The sequence below is a fragment of the Chlorocebus sabaeus genome, chromosome 7, assembly GCF_047675955.1.
Source record: "Chlorocebus sabaeus isolate Y175 chromosome 7, mChlSab1.0.hap1, whole genome shotgun sequence".
NCBI lineage: Eukaryota > Metazoa > Chordata > Mammalia > Primates > Cercopithecidae > Chlorocebus > Chlorocebus sabaeus.
In genome coordinates, this window is record NC_132910.1 from 69,525,949 (window position 1) to 69,543,241 (window position 17,293).

Here is a 17,293-nt window from a genome sequence, read left to right on the forward strand (position 1 = left end):
ACTGAGTCAAGCCAATTTCTCCTCTTAGTTTTATGTTTCTATTATACTGGCATCTTTATCTTCTAGTCCCCAAGCCTGCTACCGCCCCCCAACCATAATTTAACGGTAAGCATGTTCTTTTCTTCTTTCTTTCCAAATATCCCTCATTTCCATTCTCTCTCAAAACCACCTTAGTCTGGACCTATACCACCTCACACATGGATTACAGCAGCAGCCTCTTAGCTGAGATTGTCTTGACTCTGCCTACTTCTTCACTCTGCACAGTGTGGCATGTTCTCTCTCTGTTCATATTACTGCTGTTCATCATTCTGCGTGTCACTACTACGCTAATCATCTGTGAACACTATCTTTATCAAATCCCTCTGTTCAAATGCACCCAATGCTCTTTATTTTCAAGTTCATACCCTTGTACTTCACAATCACTTCCAAGGACTTTCATTAATCTGCAGCACTCTTTTAATCAAATATTTTTTCCATTTTCAACCCAAAACATAGTATCCTATATTTTACTTAATGTCACTCTGAGCTAAGCGCATTGTAACTATTTCATTTCTTCAACCTTGCCAGGGAGTTTTGCCTGGCACGTTGTCCCCATCCTCATATCCAAACCCAGTGCATCATGACATGTCACTTTCAAGCACCATGTCTCTTAGAAACTGCCACTGACTTTACTAAGCTTCACTAATCTCTGTGTGTGTGTGTCTGTCTCTCTCTCTCTTCTGAAACCTGTAACAGATAGTCTATACTGCATAAATCACTATTTATTATGTACAACATACTGTTGGCTACTGTTTCGCAAGTCTCATTTCCCTTAATAGAGTCCGTTCTCTAGGGGAAAGAATTATTCCTAATATCCTAATATACTTCTGTGGTGTCCACAGTACTTACTACAGCACTAATTCCAAAGTAGGTGATCACTAATTGTATAATGATAATTATTTTTGGTGGTTGAAGGTTTTATCTACCATAGATATTATGATATTAAATTTATCCCATGTTGGGATGCTATGATTATATTAACTTAACATTGAATGTGATAGTTATTTGTAACTTCAAAAGATAAGTTAAAGCATTAGAATAAAGTAAAAGTGTCAAATTAACCCACAGGAGTAAGATGCCATTGTATTCCATTAATTCCACAAAAAGTCATTGCTCCTGGCACAAGTGGTGCAATGATAGACAAAAGAAAGGTATTATCTCAACCCTCTTGGAGCTTCCAGGCATACAGAGAGGCTGACTTTAAACAAAATTTTAATTATGGCAATAAGTACAAAGGAGATGTTCTTTTCACAAAGACCATGTATAACCACTGGTCTTAGCAAGTTTGGAAAGTCAGAGAAGGCACCACAGGGCAATTGTGGCGAGGAGCTTAATTTTCCATATTCATCCATCTTCATGATGGCTCAAAAGTGAAGGGCTCAGGTGAAGTCTGTACCTTTGCCTCTGCCTACTGCTATGGTGCCACCTTCCACAGGAGGAGTGACAGCAACGGTTCAGTCTATCCTGAAGTTTTCAGAGCTAGCAGAAACATGGAAGAGAATGGGAAGTTGCTGTCCTTGGATGAGTTTGTAGTATGAATAGAAAGCTCTAAGAATCTGCACCAGAGACTGAAGTTGGCATGGCAAAGTGAGATGTGCAATTGAAAAAGGTTTGCAGAAAACAGGAGAATTTTAATGTATGCATTTAAATATGTTAGACCAATTCCTCAGGGACATGCACTGGAATTTTCTTTAGCTTCAGAAGGAAACTTGAAGAGTATAATGGAAAAGAAATGTCCTTCAGCATTTTATAATGGCTAACAGAGAAGGTAACTTTGATAGATTCCTAATATCTGTCCTAAACAGTGAGAGCATACACTCCTCACCAGTCTCTGCCTCATCATAGGTAAGAATTGTATAAGTTACATGCCTTTCACTTTTGACAAAGGAACAAATTATAAAACGCTACTATCTAAAATGGAAAATGTAGCAATACATTTTATATCTAGTCAAAAACACTTCACAGGTAAAATTGAAACACAGAAATGGGAAGATATGAGATTTTGTATTCTGCTGTTATGCTCCAGAATATTATAGTCATAAGCATGTACATAACTTTAAAAGTGCAATTACTTAACAAAATGAAATAACATAATTACAATGAAAACTCTGTTGTCCAGGTAAATTTTTATTTGCTTAAATATCATCTGTACCTATACCAGACATTTAAAAGAGATCTCACATGGCATGCCAAATTCCCGTCCCCCTTTCTTTGCAGTGTTTGTAAGATTTGTCCCTTCCCTACAATTCCCCCTCACCTATGATGATTAGCAGTTTACGACTACATTGTGAGAAATGAGACTGCACTGGCCTGCCAGATCAACTCTCTAAGATTGCTCTATGATATTCTCCATGTTATTAATTCTTGTCCCAGAAAAATCTGTTATGTTATCCCCCTAATCAAGAAAAGTTGTGTGTCTCTAACAGAATACCACAGACTGGGTAATTTATAAACATTAACAATTTATATGGCTCACAGTTCTGGAGATTTGGAAGTCTGAGAGCATGGTGCTGGCATGTGGTGAGGGTCTTCTTACTGTTTCATCTCATGGTAGAAGATTGAAGGGCAGACAGCATGCACAAAGGGGCAAGAAAGCAAGAGCCAGCCAAACTTGCTTTTATGACACCCTTGAGATAAGTAACCCGCTCCCAAGATAATGACATTTATCTATTCATTAGGGAGGACCCCTCATGACCTACTCACCTCTTCTGAGGCCTCACCTCCCAACACTGTTGCATTGGGAATTAAATTTCCAGCACACAAACTTTGGGGGACACATACAAACCATAAGACCTTCCTACAGACTTTCACAACCTCTATACTCTCAAGTCTTATCATAATCTGGGTTACCCATACATAGTCAAATTTATTTTTTAAGTATTTCTCACTCTTTCCTCCCACTCGTTATTCATGATCCTTACCCAATTTTGTGCTCATTCCTGCCTCTGTAACATTCCCTCTATCTCAAATGTCTGTTCAAATTACTCCCATCCTTCAAGGCTCTACCCAAATCCTACTCCACAGTACAGCCTCCCTACCCCCTGGAGCATTCCACAGACTCCTCCACTTGCCATGGTCTCTTTCTTCTCTCATCCTGTTATAGTCATTGTCGGTAACCCACAACCCTCACATTATTATCATTCTTGTCACTATCTCTGCTTTATAATTTAGAACGTTTTAAATAAATTCAGTCTGCTGAATATTTATATTTTAAATAGCAGGAGAGCTACTCCATAAATATTCGAATGCATGACATATATACCCTAAATATTTTAAGGAATGAACTCCAATATATAATTTAAAAGATAACACATTTATCTTGTAAATATAATATCCTATAAATATCTTACAATTCTAGTCTAGAACATTATGTTATTCATAAAGATAAACATATTGTTCAAAATATTGTTCATTGTTTATGTCATAGAATTTTGCAACTAGAATGTTATTGGTGATCATTTATTCTAACCTCATCATTTTACTTGGTACAGGGGCCCAAATGACACAATGAATAAGAAGCAGATGTGCAGTAGACTCTAATCTTATGACAAACACTAAATACAGTATTTTTCACCTTTGCTTATTGTTGTACCAGCTAGCTTTTAGCCTGCCTTATGTACAGTCACAAGACCTATCTTAATTTTTTTTATACTCCATTATAATTTCTTGTAAAGTTCCAGGACCATAAAACTCTAATAAGCTTTTGCTCTAAGAAACACCCAGGAATTCCACAGGGGGAAGGCAAGATGGCCAACTAGATGCAGCAAAGAAGTGCTACTCCCGCAGAGAAAAACCAAGGGTTTGAGTAAACCAACATAATTTGGACAGATCTCAAGAGAGAAAATGCTTAGATGGAGATGCAATGTAGATGCTGAGGCTGAGAAGGGAGAAGGCAGGCACAGGGTACTAGAATGCGTGGGCTAGTCCCTGGCCCTGAACAACCCCTGGGGAATAGGTTCATGATCGGACTGAGGGACTGCCCACCCTCACCATGGGCCTATGGAATGCTAGCTTAGAGGGCCTTGCAACCTCATGGACATTTGATCTGGCAAGGGGATCTGATTGGAGAGTAGAGAAAGACAGAGCTTCATCCAGCATGAAACAGGGGGCTTTGTACATGGTGCAGCTCTGGCAGAACATGGTAATAGGCGTCCATAACCCAGGTCTCCCTGTTTCCCTCCAGAAACCTCTAGCCGCAGCTGACCACTGGGCCAGAAGAAAGTAGAACTGACTTCCCTGTGGAATTGGGTCATGTTTGTTCTGCAGGCCTTCCAGCCTGCCAGCCCCTCTCAGGGTCACACCCTAGCAACCCTGCAGGAACGTATGCACAGTACAGCCTCTGTTGCCCAGCCCGGGTGCCTTGCTCCACCCAATTATATATTCCTGGTGGCTTGGGAGCACTTTGGATTCCTCAGAGCAGCCAAAATCCAATTCTAAGTGCCTGAGGGATGGAGCCCCAAGCTGATTAAAGTGCCCGAGGGCTGCAGCAGCCAGCTCAGTAATGCCAAGCCAAGTTCTGTGACTGGCACTCAAGTGGGAGAGGAGCTCACACTCTCAAAGCACTGAGAGGGGTGAGACGCCCATTCATAGGCTGGAGTGGGAGGGGCCATGCCTCCCTCCCCAGGACTGGCCGGGAAAGGTTGTCTCCCATCTACCTGTTGCAACTTCTGGCCAGGGAGTCCTGCAGCCCAGACCACCTAACAAAAGAAATGCAGACACAATGTCAGTGATCAGAGGGGCTCCCCCAAGTTCCAAGAGTGGACATGGTGAGGAAGTCACGTCTCTCCCTGCCCACTGCAGAGCACGGCTGCAAATATGAGAAATACAGAGGAGCCATGCAGCTAGACAAGAGGCTATCTACTGCCTATTACTCTTCAGCATCATCTACTGGATCCCAGCCCACACTACAATGCCAAAAATATTTTGCTACTATACACTCCTGTGAAACCAAGAGCAAGAATTCAGCCACAAATAAAGGCCCTGTAGAGAGGCTTGGGCATGTGAAAACATCCAGAAACAAATCCAACTGAAGTACTCAAATTACATCATTGTTAAAGAAATACTGGACTTCTTAGATGCAAAAGAATCATGGTAAGAACTCTGGCAATTTGAAAAGTCAGAGTGTCTCCTTATCTCCAAATGAATCCACCAGCTCCCCAGCAGTGGTTCTCAACCAGTCTGAAATGACTGAAATGACAGATATAGAATTTAGAATCTGGATGGCAAGAAGGGGTGAGATTCAGAAGAAAACTGAAACCCAATTCAAGGAATTTATTTATACTATCCAAGAGATGAAATATGAAATATCCATTTTAAGAAAGAATTAAACTGAATTAGTAGACCTGAAAAATTCAGTATAAGAATTTCATAATATAATTAGAAGTATTAACAGCAGATTAGACCAAACTGAGAAAAGAACTTCAGAACTTGAAGACTGGATCTTTGGGCCAACTCAGTCAGACAAAACTAAAGAAAAATAGTTGTTAAAAATGAACAAAACCTCTGAGAAATATGAGTTATGTAAAGACACCAAATTTTTGATTCATTGGCATCCTTGAGAGAGAAGGAGACAGAATAAGCAAGTGGGAAAATATATTTGAGTATATAGTCCATGAATCTATTTCCCTAATCACACTAGAGAGGTTGAGTTGCAAATTCAAGAAATACAGAGAACCTAGGCTGCATACTACGTGATATGACCATCCTTAAGGCACACAGTCATCAGATTCACCAAGGTCAATGCAAAAGAAAAAATCTTAAAGGCAGCTAGAGAGAAAAATGGTCAAGTCATGTACAGAGGAAACCCCATTAGGCTAGCAGCAGACATTTCAGCAGAAACATTACAGCCAGACAAGATTGGGAGCCTATTTTTAGCATTTTAAAAAACAAAAATTCCAACCAAGAACTTCATATGGCACCAAACTAAGCTTCTTAGGAGAAAGAGATAGAAAATCCTTCTCAGACAAGCAGATGCTGAATGAATTCATTTCAACTAGACCAGCCTTACAAGAGGTTCTTAAGGGAGTGCTGAACATGGAATTGAAAAGCAACACCTGCTACCACAAAAACACACTTAAGCGCATAGCCTGCAGGCACTATAATCCACCTAGACAATCAAGTCTTCATAACAACCAGCTAACAACATGATGACAGGACCAAAATCTCACAGATCAATATTAATCCTGAATGTAAATGAGCTAAATGCCACACTTAAAAGACACAGAGTGGCAAGGTAGATAAAAGGACAAGACCCAACCATCTGCTGTCTTCATGAGACCAATTTCACATGTAATGGTACCCACAGGCGCAAAGTAAAAGGATGGAGAAAGATCTACTGTACAAATGGAAAATACACAAAGATCAGAAGTGACTATTCTTATATTAGATAAAACAAACTTCAAACCAATAACAATTTAAAAAGACAAAGAAGGGCAATACATAACGATAAAGAGTATAATCCAACAACAAGACTTAACTATCCTAAATATATATACACCAAACATTGGAGCACCTAGACTCATAAAACGAATTCTTCTTCACTCACAGCAAAACTTAGACAACTACACAATAATAATGAGAGATGTCAACACCGCACTCACAATATTCGACAGATATTCAAGGCAGAAAACTAATAAACTCTGGACTTAAACTTGTCACCTGACCAACTAGATCTAATAGATATCTACAGAACCACTCCACCCAACAACCACAAAATATACATCTTTCTCATCTGCACATAAAAAATATTCTAAGATTGACCATGTGTTTGTTCATGAAGCAAGTCTCAATAAATTTTAAAAAAACTGAAATCATACCAAGAACATTCACCAACCTCAGTGCAATTAAAAAAATCAATTCAAGAAGATCTCTCAAAACTACACAATTATATGGAAATTAAACAACTTGCTCCTGAATAACTCCTTGGTGAACATCAAAATTAAGGCGGAAATCAAAAAGATAGGGACACAACTTACCAGTATCTCTGGGATGCAGCTAAGTTAGTGTGAAGAAGAAAGATTATAGCATTAAATGCCTTCATCAAGAAGTTAGAAAGATCTCAAATTAACAATCTATCTTTGTACCTAAAGGAACTAAAATAAAGGAACAAACATACCCCCACAGCTGGCAGAAAAAAATAAATAACATTAAAGAAGAATTAAATGAAACTGAGATGCCAAAATCCATATAAAAGACCAATGAAACCAAGAGTTGGTCCTTAGAAAAAAATAAACAAGACTGATAGTCCATCAGCTAGAATAACAAAGAAAAATAAGGAGAATATCCAAAAAAGAACAATCAAAAATGACAAAGATAACATTACAACTAATCCCACAGAAATAGAAACATCCTTAAAGATACTATGAATATCTCTACTCACATGAATTTGAAAATCTAGAGGAAATGGATAAATTCCTGGAAACACAATCTCCCAAAACTGAATCATGAAGAGATTGAAACTCTGAAAAGACTAATATCAAGCTCTGAAATTGAATCATTTAAAAAAAAAAAAAAACCTACCCACCAAAAAAAGCACTGGACCAGATTGATTCACAGCCGAATTGTACCAGACATACTAAAATGAACTGGTACCAATCTTACTGAAATTATTCCCAAAAAAATTGAGGAGAAGGGGCTTCTTCCTCACTCATTCTGTGAAGCAAGCATCAGCCTGATACCAAAAGCTGGCAGAGACACAATGAAGAAAAAAAACTCAGGTCAATATCTCTGATGAACATAGATTCAGAAATTCTCAACAGAATACTAGCAAACCAAATCCAGCAGCATATCAAAAATTTAATAGGCCACAACCAGGTCAGCTTTATTTCTAGGATGCAAGGCTGTTTCAACATATGCAAATCAATAAATGTCATTTACCACATAAACAGAATTAAAAGCAAAACCATATGATAATCTCAATAGATGCAGAAAAGCTTTCAATAAAATCCAACATACCTTCATGATAAAAACCCTTAACAGTCTAGGCATTAAAAGAACATATCTCAAAATAATAAGAGACATCTATAACAAACTCACAGTCAGTGTCATACTGAACAGGCAAAAGTTGGAACTACTACTCTTGAGAACTGGAATGAGATAAGGATGCCCACCCTTACCACTCCTATAGCACTGGAAGTCCTAGCCAGAGCAATCAGACAAGAGAAAGAAATAAAGCATCCAAATAGAAAAAGAAGTCAAACTATTTCTCTTTGCTGATTATATGATTTTATACCTAGAAAATGCTAAAGATTCTGCCAAAAGGTCCTTAGAACTGATAAATGACTTCAGGAAAGTTTCAGGATAAAAAACCAATATAAAAAAATCAGTAGTGTCCCTATACATACATCAATAATGTCAAAGCTGAGAGTCCAATGAAGAATACAACCCCATGTACAATAACCACAAAGAAAATGAAATACCTAACAATACAGCTAGTCAAGGAGGTAAAAGATCTCTACAAGGAGAACTAAAAAATACTGATTAAATAAACCAAAGACAATATAAATAAATGAAAATACTTTTCATGCTCATGGATTAGAAGAATCAGTGTCATTAAAATGGACATGATTCTTAAAACAATTTACAGATTCAACACTACTCCTATCATATTACAAACGTTATTTTTAAATAAATAGAAAAAAAAAACTGTTCTAAAATTCACATGGAACCAAAAAAGAGCCCAAACAGCCAAAGCAATTCTAAGCAAAAAGAACAAAGCCAGAAGCATCACATTACCTGACTTCAAACTATACTACAAAGCTACAGTAACCCAAACAGTGTGGTACTGGTACAAAAGCAGACACATAGACCAATGGAACACAATAGAAAACTCAGAAATAAAGCCACACACCTACAATAATCTGGTCTTTGGCAAGGCCAGCAAAAGCAAGCAATAGGTAAAGCACTCCCTATTCAGTAAATGGTGCTGGGATAAATGACTAGCCACATGCAGAAGAATGAAACTGGACCCTTACCTTGTACCACATACAAAAATTAACTCAAGGTAATTTGCCTAGTCTGTAATCCTAAGCAAATTAAGTAAGCAAATTAATTCAAATGCAGGACATCAAACTATAAAAATTTTAGAAGCAAATCTAAGAAATACTGTTCATTATATCAGCCTTGGCAAAGAATCTTTGGCTAAGTCCCCAAAAGCAATTGCAACGAAAACAAAAGTTGACTAGTGGGGCCTAATTAAACTAAAGAGCTTCTGAACAGCAGAAGAAACTATCAGCAGAGTGAACAGACAACCAACAGAATGGGAGAAAATATTCACAAAGTATGCATCCAACAAAGGTGTAATATCCAGAGTCTACAAGAAACTTAAACAGATCAATAAGAAAGAAACAAACAACCCCCTTTAAAAACAGGCAAAGGACATGAGCAGATGTTTCTTCAAAGAAGCAATCAGGCAAGAGAAAGAAATAAGGCATCTAAATAGAAAAAGAAGTCAAATTATCTCTCTTCACTGATGATATGATTCTATACCTAGAAAATGCTAAATATCCAGCCAAAATAGTCTCTTTATTAAAAGAAGACATACAATTAGCCAACAAACGTGAAAAAATGCTCATCATCACTAATCATCAGAGAAATGCAAATCAACACCACAGTGAGATATCATCTACACCAGTCAGAATGGCAATTAGTAAGAAGTTAAAAGATAACAGATGCTGGTGAGGCTGCATAGAAAAAGGAATGCTTATACACTGTCGGTGGGAATGTAAACAAATTCAGTCACTATGGAAAGAAGTTTGGAGATTTCTGAAAGAACTTAAAACAGAGCTATCACTTGACCACGGATTCCGTTACTGGGTATATGCCCAAAGGAAAATAAATCATTCTACTAAAAAGATGCATACACTTGTAGGTTTATCACAGCACTATTCACAATAGTGAATAAGTGAATAAGGTAAAGAATCAAACCAGATGCCAATCAAGAGTGAATTTGATAAAGAAAATGTGGTACAAATATACCATAGAATACTATGTGGCCATAAAAAAGAATGAAGTCATGTCTTTTGTAGTAACATGAATACAACTGGAGGACATAATCCTAAACAAATTAACTCAGGAGCAGACAACTAAATACCACATGTTCTCACTTACAAGTGGGAGCTAAGTACTGAGCACACATGGACATATACACAAGAACAAGAGACACTGTGGACTATTAGAGGGAGGAAGAAGGAAGGAGGACATACATGGTGGATAAAACTACCTATCGGGTACTGTGCTTACTGCCTGGGTGATGAGATCCATACCCTAAATGTCAGCATCCCGCAGTATCCCCAGGTAGTAAACCTGCATGTGTACCCTCTAAAATAATTGTTGAATTTTTTTAAAAGGAAAAGAATTCCTTAGGTGCCCAGGTAAATCCAAGCATGGCTGTACATTATTTTGGATTTGACTAGCCAGGAAATATGTGTTTGCTTCCCATTAGTTCAACTACCCGAGAAAAAATATTGTTCAGTTGACAGAGATATATACACAGTTTGCTTAAGCTTCATGCACTCAAAATACTCTTAACAGTAAATCTGTATCAGTGTGCTGTGATACCAGAGGAAGTGTAATCCTAATAAATGTAGATCACCCAAAGAAAAAAAGAAGCGCCCATGTTTCTTTCATATTATTTTTCAAAGTTACTAAATTTTCAAAGGTTACTAAGACTTGAAAGGGATTTCAAATTATTGCATAACAAAGTGTTTCATGAAGTCTCAGTTGTTTTCATTACATTTTTAAAAACATTTCTGGAGTAGTTTTTCACATAATTACAAAACTCCTTCTCAAAAAGTGGACATAGAATGGTATAGAAAGTGAATCAATAGGTAAATATGCTCTTCTCCAAGAGTATATGATTCCCAATGGTCTCACACCAGATTTGCAGAAACCCTGAGAAGTATTTTATTCCTAATATTTATCTTACCACATGACAGTTTTGATTTTTGGAAAATGCAACTATGAAAATATGCAGTTCTAAAATAATTAATTGCATTGTGGGGCCATATATACATTTTGAAAGGGCTATTCTAATGGCAGCAATTATCGTAAGGTTGTTTCTCTAATGAATGTAAAATGCATATACAATGATAAAATTGACTGTGCCAATGACTTTGCAGAAAAGAAAAAAACATGTTTTTTTTCATTGTGGCATAAACATTCAGTATCTGTAATTAAAAACAAACAGCTTGAGTGTATATTACATAATGTATAGCCAGATGGCAAGAAATGGCAGTGTATGGCTTAGGTGACCGCTCTGTGGTCTTTGTTCTATACTATCTATAGAGTTTGATGCAAAGTACAGTGAATATCATGAAATTTCCTGTTAGCCCAAAGTCTTTTTTATACTCAGGATAGAGGGCTCAATGGACCCCTTTTCCTCTTTCTAACAGTCCCATGTCCTCACGCAGATCTGGGAGAAGAAAAGGGAGGGCTTCGAATTTACTATACACCAGTTCATCTGCCAAATACTCTGCCACTTATGCTAGTCAACAAGATAAAAACTTGCTTATTATAATGCTGCAAACTGACTGTTTTATATTCTTTTCTATTTTTCAGGTTGTATTTTCTGTGAGTACTGATCAAGTGATACAAATGAGCTGCAATGGTGACATAAACTCTTGACTGAGATTGGGAAAGTAGCTGGAACACCATCTTTTCTTTTAACTTTTTATGGTGCTTCTATTGGCATAGTTGGGGAAAGTACCTACAACATGAGTTTTATCATGAAGCTTCACAGACACTTTCAAAGAACAGTCATTCTGCTTGCCACTTTTTGTATGGTGAGCATTATCATTTCTGCTTACTACCTGTACAGTGGCTACAAACAGGAAAATGAACTCTCTGAGACGGCTTCAGAAGTTGACTGTGGCGACCTCCAGCACCTACCATATCGGCTCATGGAAGTGAAAGCAATGAAGCTTTTTGATGCCTCAAGGACAGATCCCACAGTCCTAGTATTTGTAGAAAGCCAGTACTCATCTCTTGGTCAAGACATCATTATGATTCTAGAATCAAGTAGATTCCAGTATCACATTGAAATTGCCCCTGGAAAGGGAGATCTCCCAGCACTTATAGACAAAATGAAAGGCAAATACATTCTCATTATTTATGAGAATATTTTAAAGTATATAAATATGGACTCCTGGAATCGAAGCCTTCTAGATAAATACTGTGTAGAATACGGTGTGGGTGTCATTGGATTCCACAAAACTAGTGAGAAGAGTGTACAGAGCTTTCAATTAAAAGGTTTCCCTTTTTCCATATATGGAAATCTTGCAGTAAAAGATTGTTGTATTAATCCTCATTCTCCATTGCTTCGTGTGACCAAATCTTCCAAGCTTGAAAAAGGTTCTTTACCTGGAACTGACTGGACAGTTTTTCAGATCAATCATTCAGCCTACCAACCGGTAATATTTGCCAAAGTAAAGACCCCAGAAAACCTTTCTCCTTCCATCTCTAAAGGTGCTTTTTATGCCACTATAATACATGACCTGGGGCTTCATGATGGAATTCAAAGGGTTCTTTTTGGCAACAACTTGAACTTTTGGCTCCACAAGCTCATCTTCATAGATGCCATCTCCTTCTTATCAGGGAAGAGGCTGACATTGTCCTTGGACAGGTACATTCTTGTGGATATTGATGATATATTTGTGGGAAAAGAGGGAACAAGAATGAACACCAATGATGTAAAGGTAAGGCTCTATTTTCTCAAGTTTCAAAGTTCAGTTCATCTCCCAGCAGGGATACAACTATCCCAGTTTGTACTACAACTGGGTTACCCAGGATGTGGGATTTATTGGGAATGTCTGGGAAATCTAGGATTATCACTCACCCTAAATCAACTAGTAAGATTATATACTTCTATCTAAATCAAGAAAAATAAAGATTTTACTAAAAGATTGAGTGTGGTAGGATCCTGAAATGGTTTTCTACATGTATTTACAACTAGAGTAGAAATCATTTTGTTTAATTACTGTCCATAAACTATCTACCTCAAAAAAAACTATTACTAATCTCAGACTTAGCACATTTAAATGTGTATTTGTCTTGATGATAATAAATATTTCCACAAATTTCAAGAATTACAGATCTCATAGTAGCAAGTTCAGATACTTTTGGAAGTCAAATATGCAATGCATTTTCTCTTATATTTTTCTGAAACTGAAAATCAGTACTACTAAATATGAAAATCAATGACTGTACAAGCATATTTATTCACATATACACATGAGGATTTAACTCGATTTCAGTGAACACTTCTGACACATATATGAAGTCAATCATGCTGCATTTAAATTGTATTACATTTCTTCTTGTGTAAAACTGTTGCCCTTAAACAGAAAACAATTATTTGAAATAGTTTGTCATTATTATGAGTTGATTGTGTTACATAAACAGCTGATTGTTTACTATTAAAACATTTTAAAAATTAAAGTTACCTACATTTATCTTAGTTTCCCATTCGAAATATCATAGGATTCTATGTCTGCTATGCTACATATTGATTTCTCATAAAAGTGAGACTTTTGATACATAGTTTTTATTCTACAGCTTTGACCTTTTGGTAGAATATCTAGAACCAAATCAGATAGCAAAAAATATATCTTGAAAACTTTGTTCTTTTCTCTAGTCACGAAGCATCTGGCAAATAATAGTAATGTTCATCACACTAGTTAAGTGAACTAAGAATACCAGAAGGACCATTAAATGTTACTATAAGAGAGTGTGAAGACTGAAAAGAAAAAAAAACTTCCATATTCTTGGCATTATTTTGTCTCTTCCTTTTAGCTAAATGGAAATTATTAATAAAGAAGCTGTATTTAAGTTTCCATTAAGTCTTTGTACTAACTTTTGAAAATATAGCTAAATTTAAACCAAGCTGGTAGTTTAAGCATTTATTACATGTTTGAAGATTACAAATAATACATAATTCTTCCATTTTTTTCCATTTCAAATGATTTTGGTGAGAAATGTTTTCAATATGAATATATTTCTGATGTGAAATTGTTTGAAACTGTCAAATATATTGTTGTGGAAATTTAAAATACGGTAAATAAATCCCTGAGTTTTTTATGTAGCCCCCCATTTCCCCTAATATTATACAAAATACAAAATGCCTTTGTGCTCTAGAAGTTAGGCCAGTTTTCAGGGGTATGAAAAATTAGAGGCTTATTGAACATATTAAAGAAAAATTTGGCATGTGTATTTTATGAACTGCTCATATTTAGATAGAAATATATTTTCTAAACTACCTAAGGCTTTTTAAAAAAATATGTTTTGAATAATCTGGGTTTTTTAATTACTTCTAAATTGCATCTGTGATTGTGTCTCAAAACACTAATTTATTGCAGTCAGTTGCCCTGAGAGTATAAACAGTCATTCATGTATTCATTCTGTAACTAGTTATTAAGTGTGTACTACATGTGAAGCACTTTTTGGAACTTACAGATAAAATCTTGAACTGTAGTCCATTCCTTTAGAAGAGGGGCAGGGAAGAGTAGAGTCATAAGAAAGCACATTGTGCTGAGCATCTATCTGTTCAGTACTTAATATGGCTATATCCCATTCCAGGCACAGAGGCAGGCTTTAGGGATACAAAGATAAAGTGTCTCGTGGGGGTTGTAAATAGGTAAATAGCTTGCAACATAGTAAGCACAATAACAAACATATCTACACAGTTGTATATAAATTACGTTGTGGGAAACATTACAGTGTATGCTGTGTACCTGTAAGTATTAAGAATGTAGGACGGAGTTCAAAGGTAAGACTATGTTGATGTGATGATTTGGAAAGCTGTAGCAGTAATTCAGACAAAGATAGCAATTTCTTGAAACCAGGAAATTGGAGTAAGAATGGAGAAGGAAGGACCAATAAGATCTATTTAGGAAGTAAAATTGAACAACTTAGTAATTGGCTAAATGGAGATGAAAGAGAATATAATCATGACATTAGAATTTGTCATGAAAGAGAATATAAGGATGACATTAGGATTTTAGCATAGGTGGATAATTGTTGATGATGTCAACAACAGTAAGTAAGAGGATCATAGCAAAGATCATTAAAGGTCATATTAAAATTTTCAGTTTTATTAAAGTGCATGTTTGATGCAGAGGCATTTCACAGGTAGTTACTTCACAGGAAAAGTCTGGGTAGGACATATAGACTTCAAATTCATCATCCTATAGGGAATCATTCACCGCATGAAGGTGTGTGAGATCAGCCAGGGAAATAATTTATAGAGTGATGAGAGAAGATGATCAAATGTAGAATATTGAGGAAAATCATCTTCTAGAAAACAAGTAGAGGGAAATATACCTTGAATAAGGGTTTAAAAGAACAGTCAGAGACTAGGAAGCTGAGATACTATAGCTTCAGAAGGAAGGGTCCACTGGGGTAACGACTGGAAAGTCTCCTTTGGGAAAAGACAGACATCACTGGGGACTCTTGTGTAATCTATATGAATGGAATGATAGACACCAAAGCCCATTTGCAGTGAGTTCAGGAGTTAACTAAGGGGTCAAGAAGGGGTCAAGATGTGAAGAAAGAGAGTATAGAGCACTCAGTGGAGAAATTTTGGTATGAAGGAAAAAAGAGAAATTATACAGTAGCTAGAGGGTGGACTGGGTCTAGGAAGACCAACTGTCCTGGTTTGTCTAGGACTGAAAGTATTTGGTGCTAAAACTTAGAGTCCAAGAGTTAGATAGGGGTGACCTGACTAAATCAGAAAAGGAAGAAATAATCAAAAATCATGAAGTCTAAAAAAAAATCATAAATTTTGTGATTAAGGGTATATAATTAATATAAATGTTTAAATCAATTACTTAATTATTACCACTTATGAGCAAATGTTATATTTTCCCTATTTTAAGTACTGGAAAAATTTAAAAGAATGTGAGAAAATCAAAAGTTACATAAACTGTTATGTACCAAACTAGAAGGAGAGTACAAGACATAAATTTTAACTATTAAACTAATCACTGCATGGATATTATTTTTCTTCTTTATGTGGAACAGAAAATGTGCTTCCTTATTTAATGGGAAGATTTAAATAGCAATGCAATATCAACTTTACCCACCTAGAAGTTGAATAATATGAGTATATTTTAAAGAGCCTCAAAGCCACAAAAGAAACTGTGACATGGCACAAAGTGTTTCATTCTTCGTGCCACAATAAGACAAAAAGAAAAAAAAAAAAAAAGAAAAAAGAAAAAAGAAAAAACAGACCTAAGTTGAGGTATTCGTTTGTCTGATAGTATGCAAGCTACAAGCCATAGCCTATAAAGAAACAAAGAAAAAAATTGTTTAGATAATTCAAATATTCCTTTAAAAAGGCAGGACAAATTTCAGTGAAATTGAAGTCAGGAAAATGTGTGTGTGTGTGTCTGTGGACGTATGCATGCAAACATGTTCCATTGGACTATTGGATGAGTTTTAGTGATGTTCAAAATTTCAAGTTCCTTGTGATCTATGACCTACCCTCAAACTTCCCAACTAAGGGTTTTTGGAGAGAGAAAGTGATGCTTCTACAATTAAAGCATTTTAGTTTTACATGAAAGTACTTCATGACCCAGTGAACACTAACAACCCATATGATCTTTTAGATGCATTGACTCACTCTTGTCCTAAGATCCATTATACCTTTAGACCTACCATTTCATATAACATTTATGTCCCAAGACATTTGAGAAGTTGAATGAAAAGACTCTGGAAAAGGTAGTCTTTCAGAGTTTTACTGAACTCCTTGCAGTTGAATACTCCCAATGCATAAAAGAGGTTACATATCACTCCCTCCTGCATCTCTCCCTTCCTCTCTCTCTTCTATTTCTGTAATAGGTACACATTTCTTTCAAACTTTGAGAAAATTCCTAAAATTCATTGGAAAATGAAGAACCCACCTGGTCACATCTGAGCTTACTGAAGAGGTAACTGTGGCTCCTCCTGGAGTACCTTGTACTTCTTTCCGGAGGTACTCAACAGCCACTTTCCTTTTTTAACCACCACAGACCTTTCCCACTATTTTCCTACATTTCAATATACCATAACTTGTGTATTTGTAGATTAGCCCTTAAAAAAATCTACATTTTTAAGTGGACCCAGAAGAGAGGGAAGTTCTTAAATTTTTAATACAATGTCATGAGTGACTGTATCATTATTTTCCTCTCTAACAGAAGATCCAAGAGTACTTAGGGAAAAGAAAGTGCTGAAAATAGAAGTGGGAAGCCAGAAAACTGAAAAATAAGACATATCAAGCTCA

At 36.3% G+C, this 17,293-nt stretch overlaps 1 protein-coding gene across 1 annotated transcript in view; it reads left to right on the forward strand.

Annotated features, from left to right (window-relative positions):
- Positions 1-17,293, forward strand: part of LOC103236166 (N-deacetylase and N-sulfotransferase 3) — a 210,918-nt gene that overhangs the window by 7,711 nt on the left and 185,914 nt on the right. Inside the window, exon 2 of the mRNA XM_007999649.3 lies at positions 11,596-12,731. Within this exon, the coding sequence (XP_007997840.2) occupies positions 11,751-12,731 (981 nt within the window). The 5' untranslated portion in view covers positions 11,596-11,750. The remainder of the gene's footprint in view (positions 1-11,595; positions 12,732-17,293) is intronic.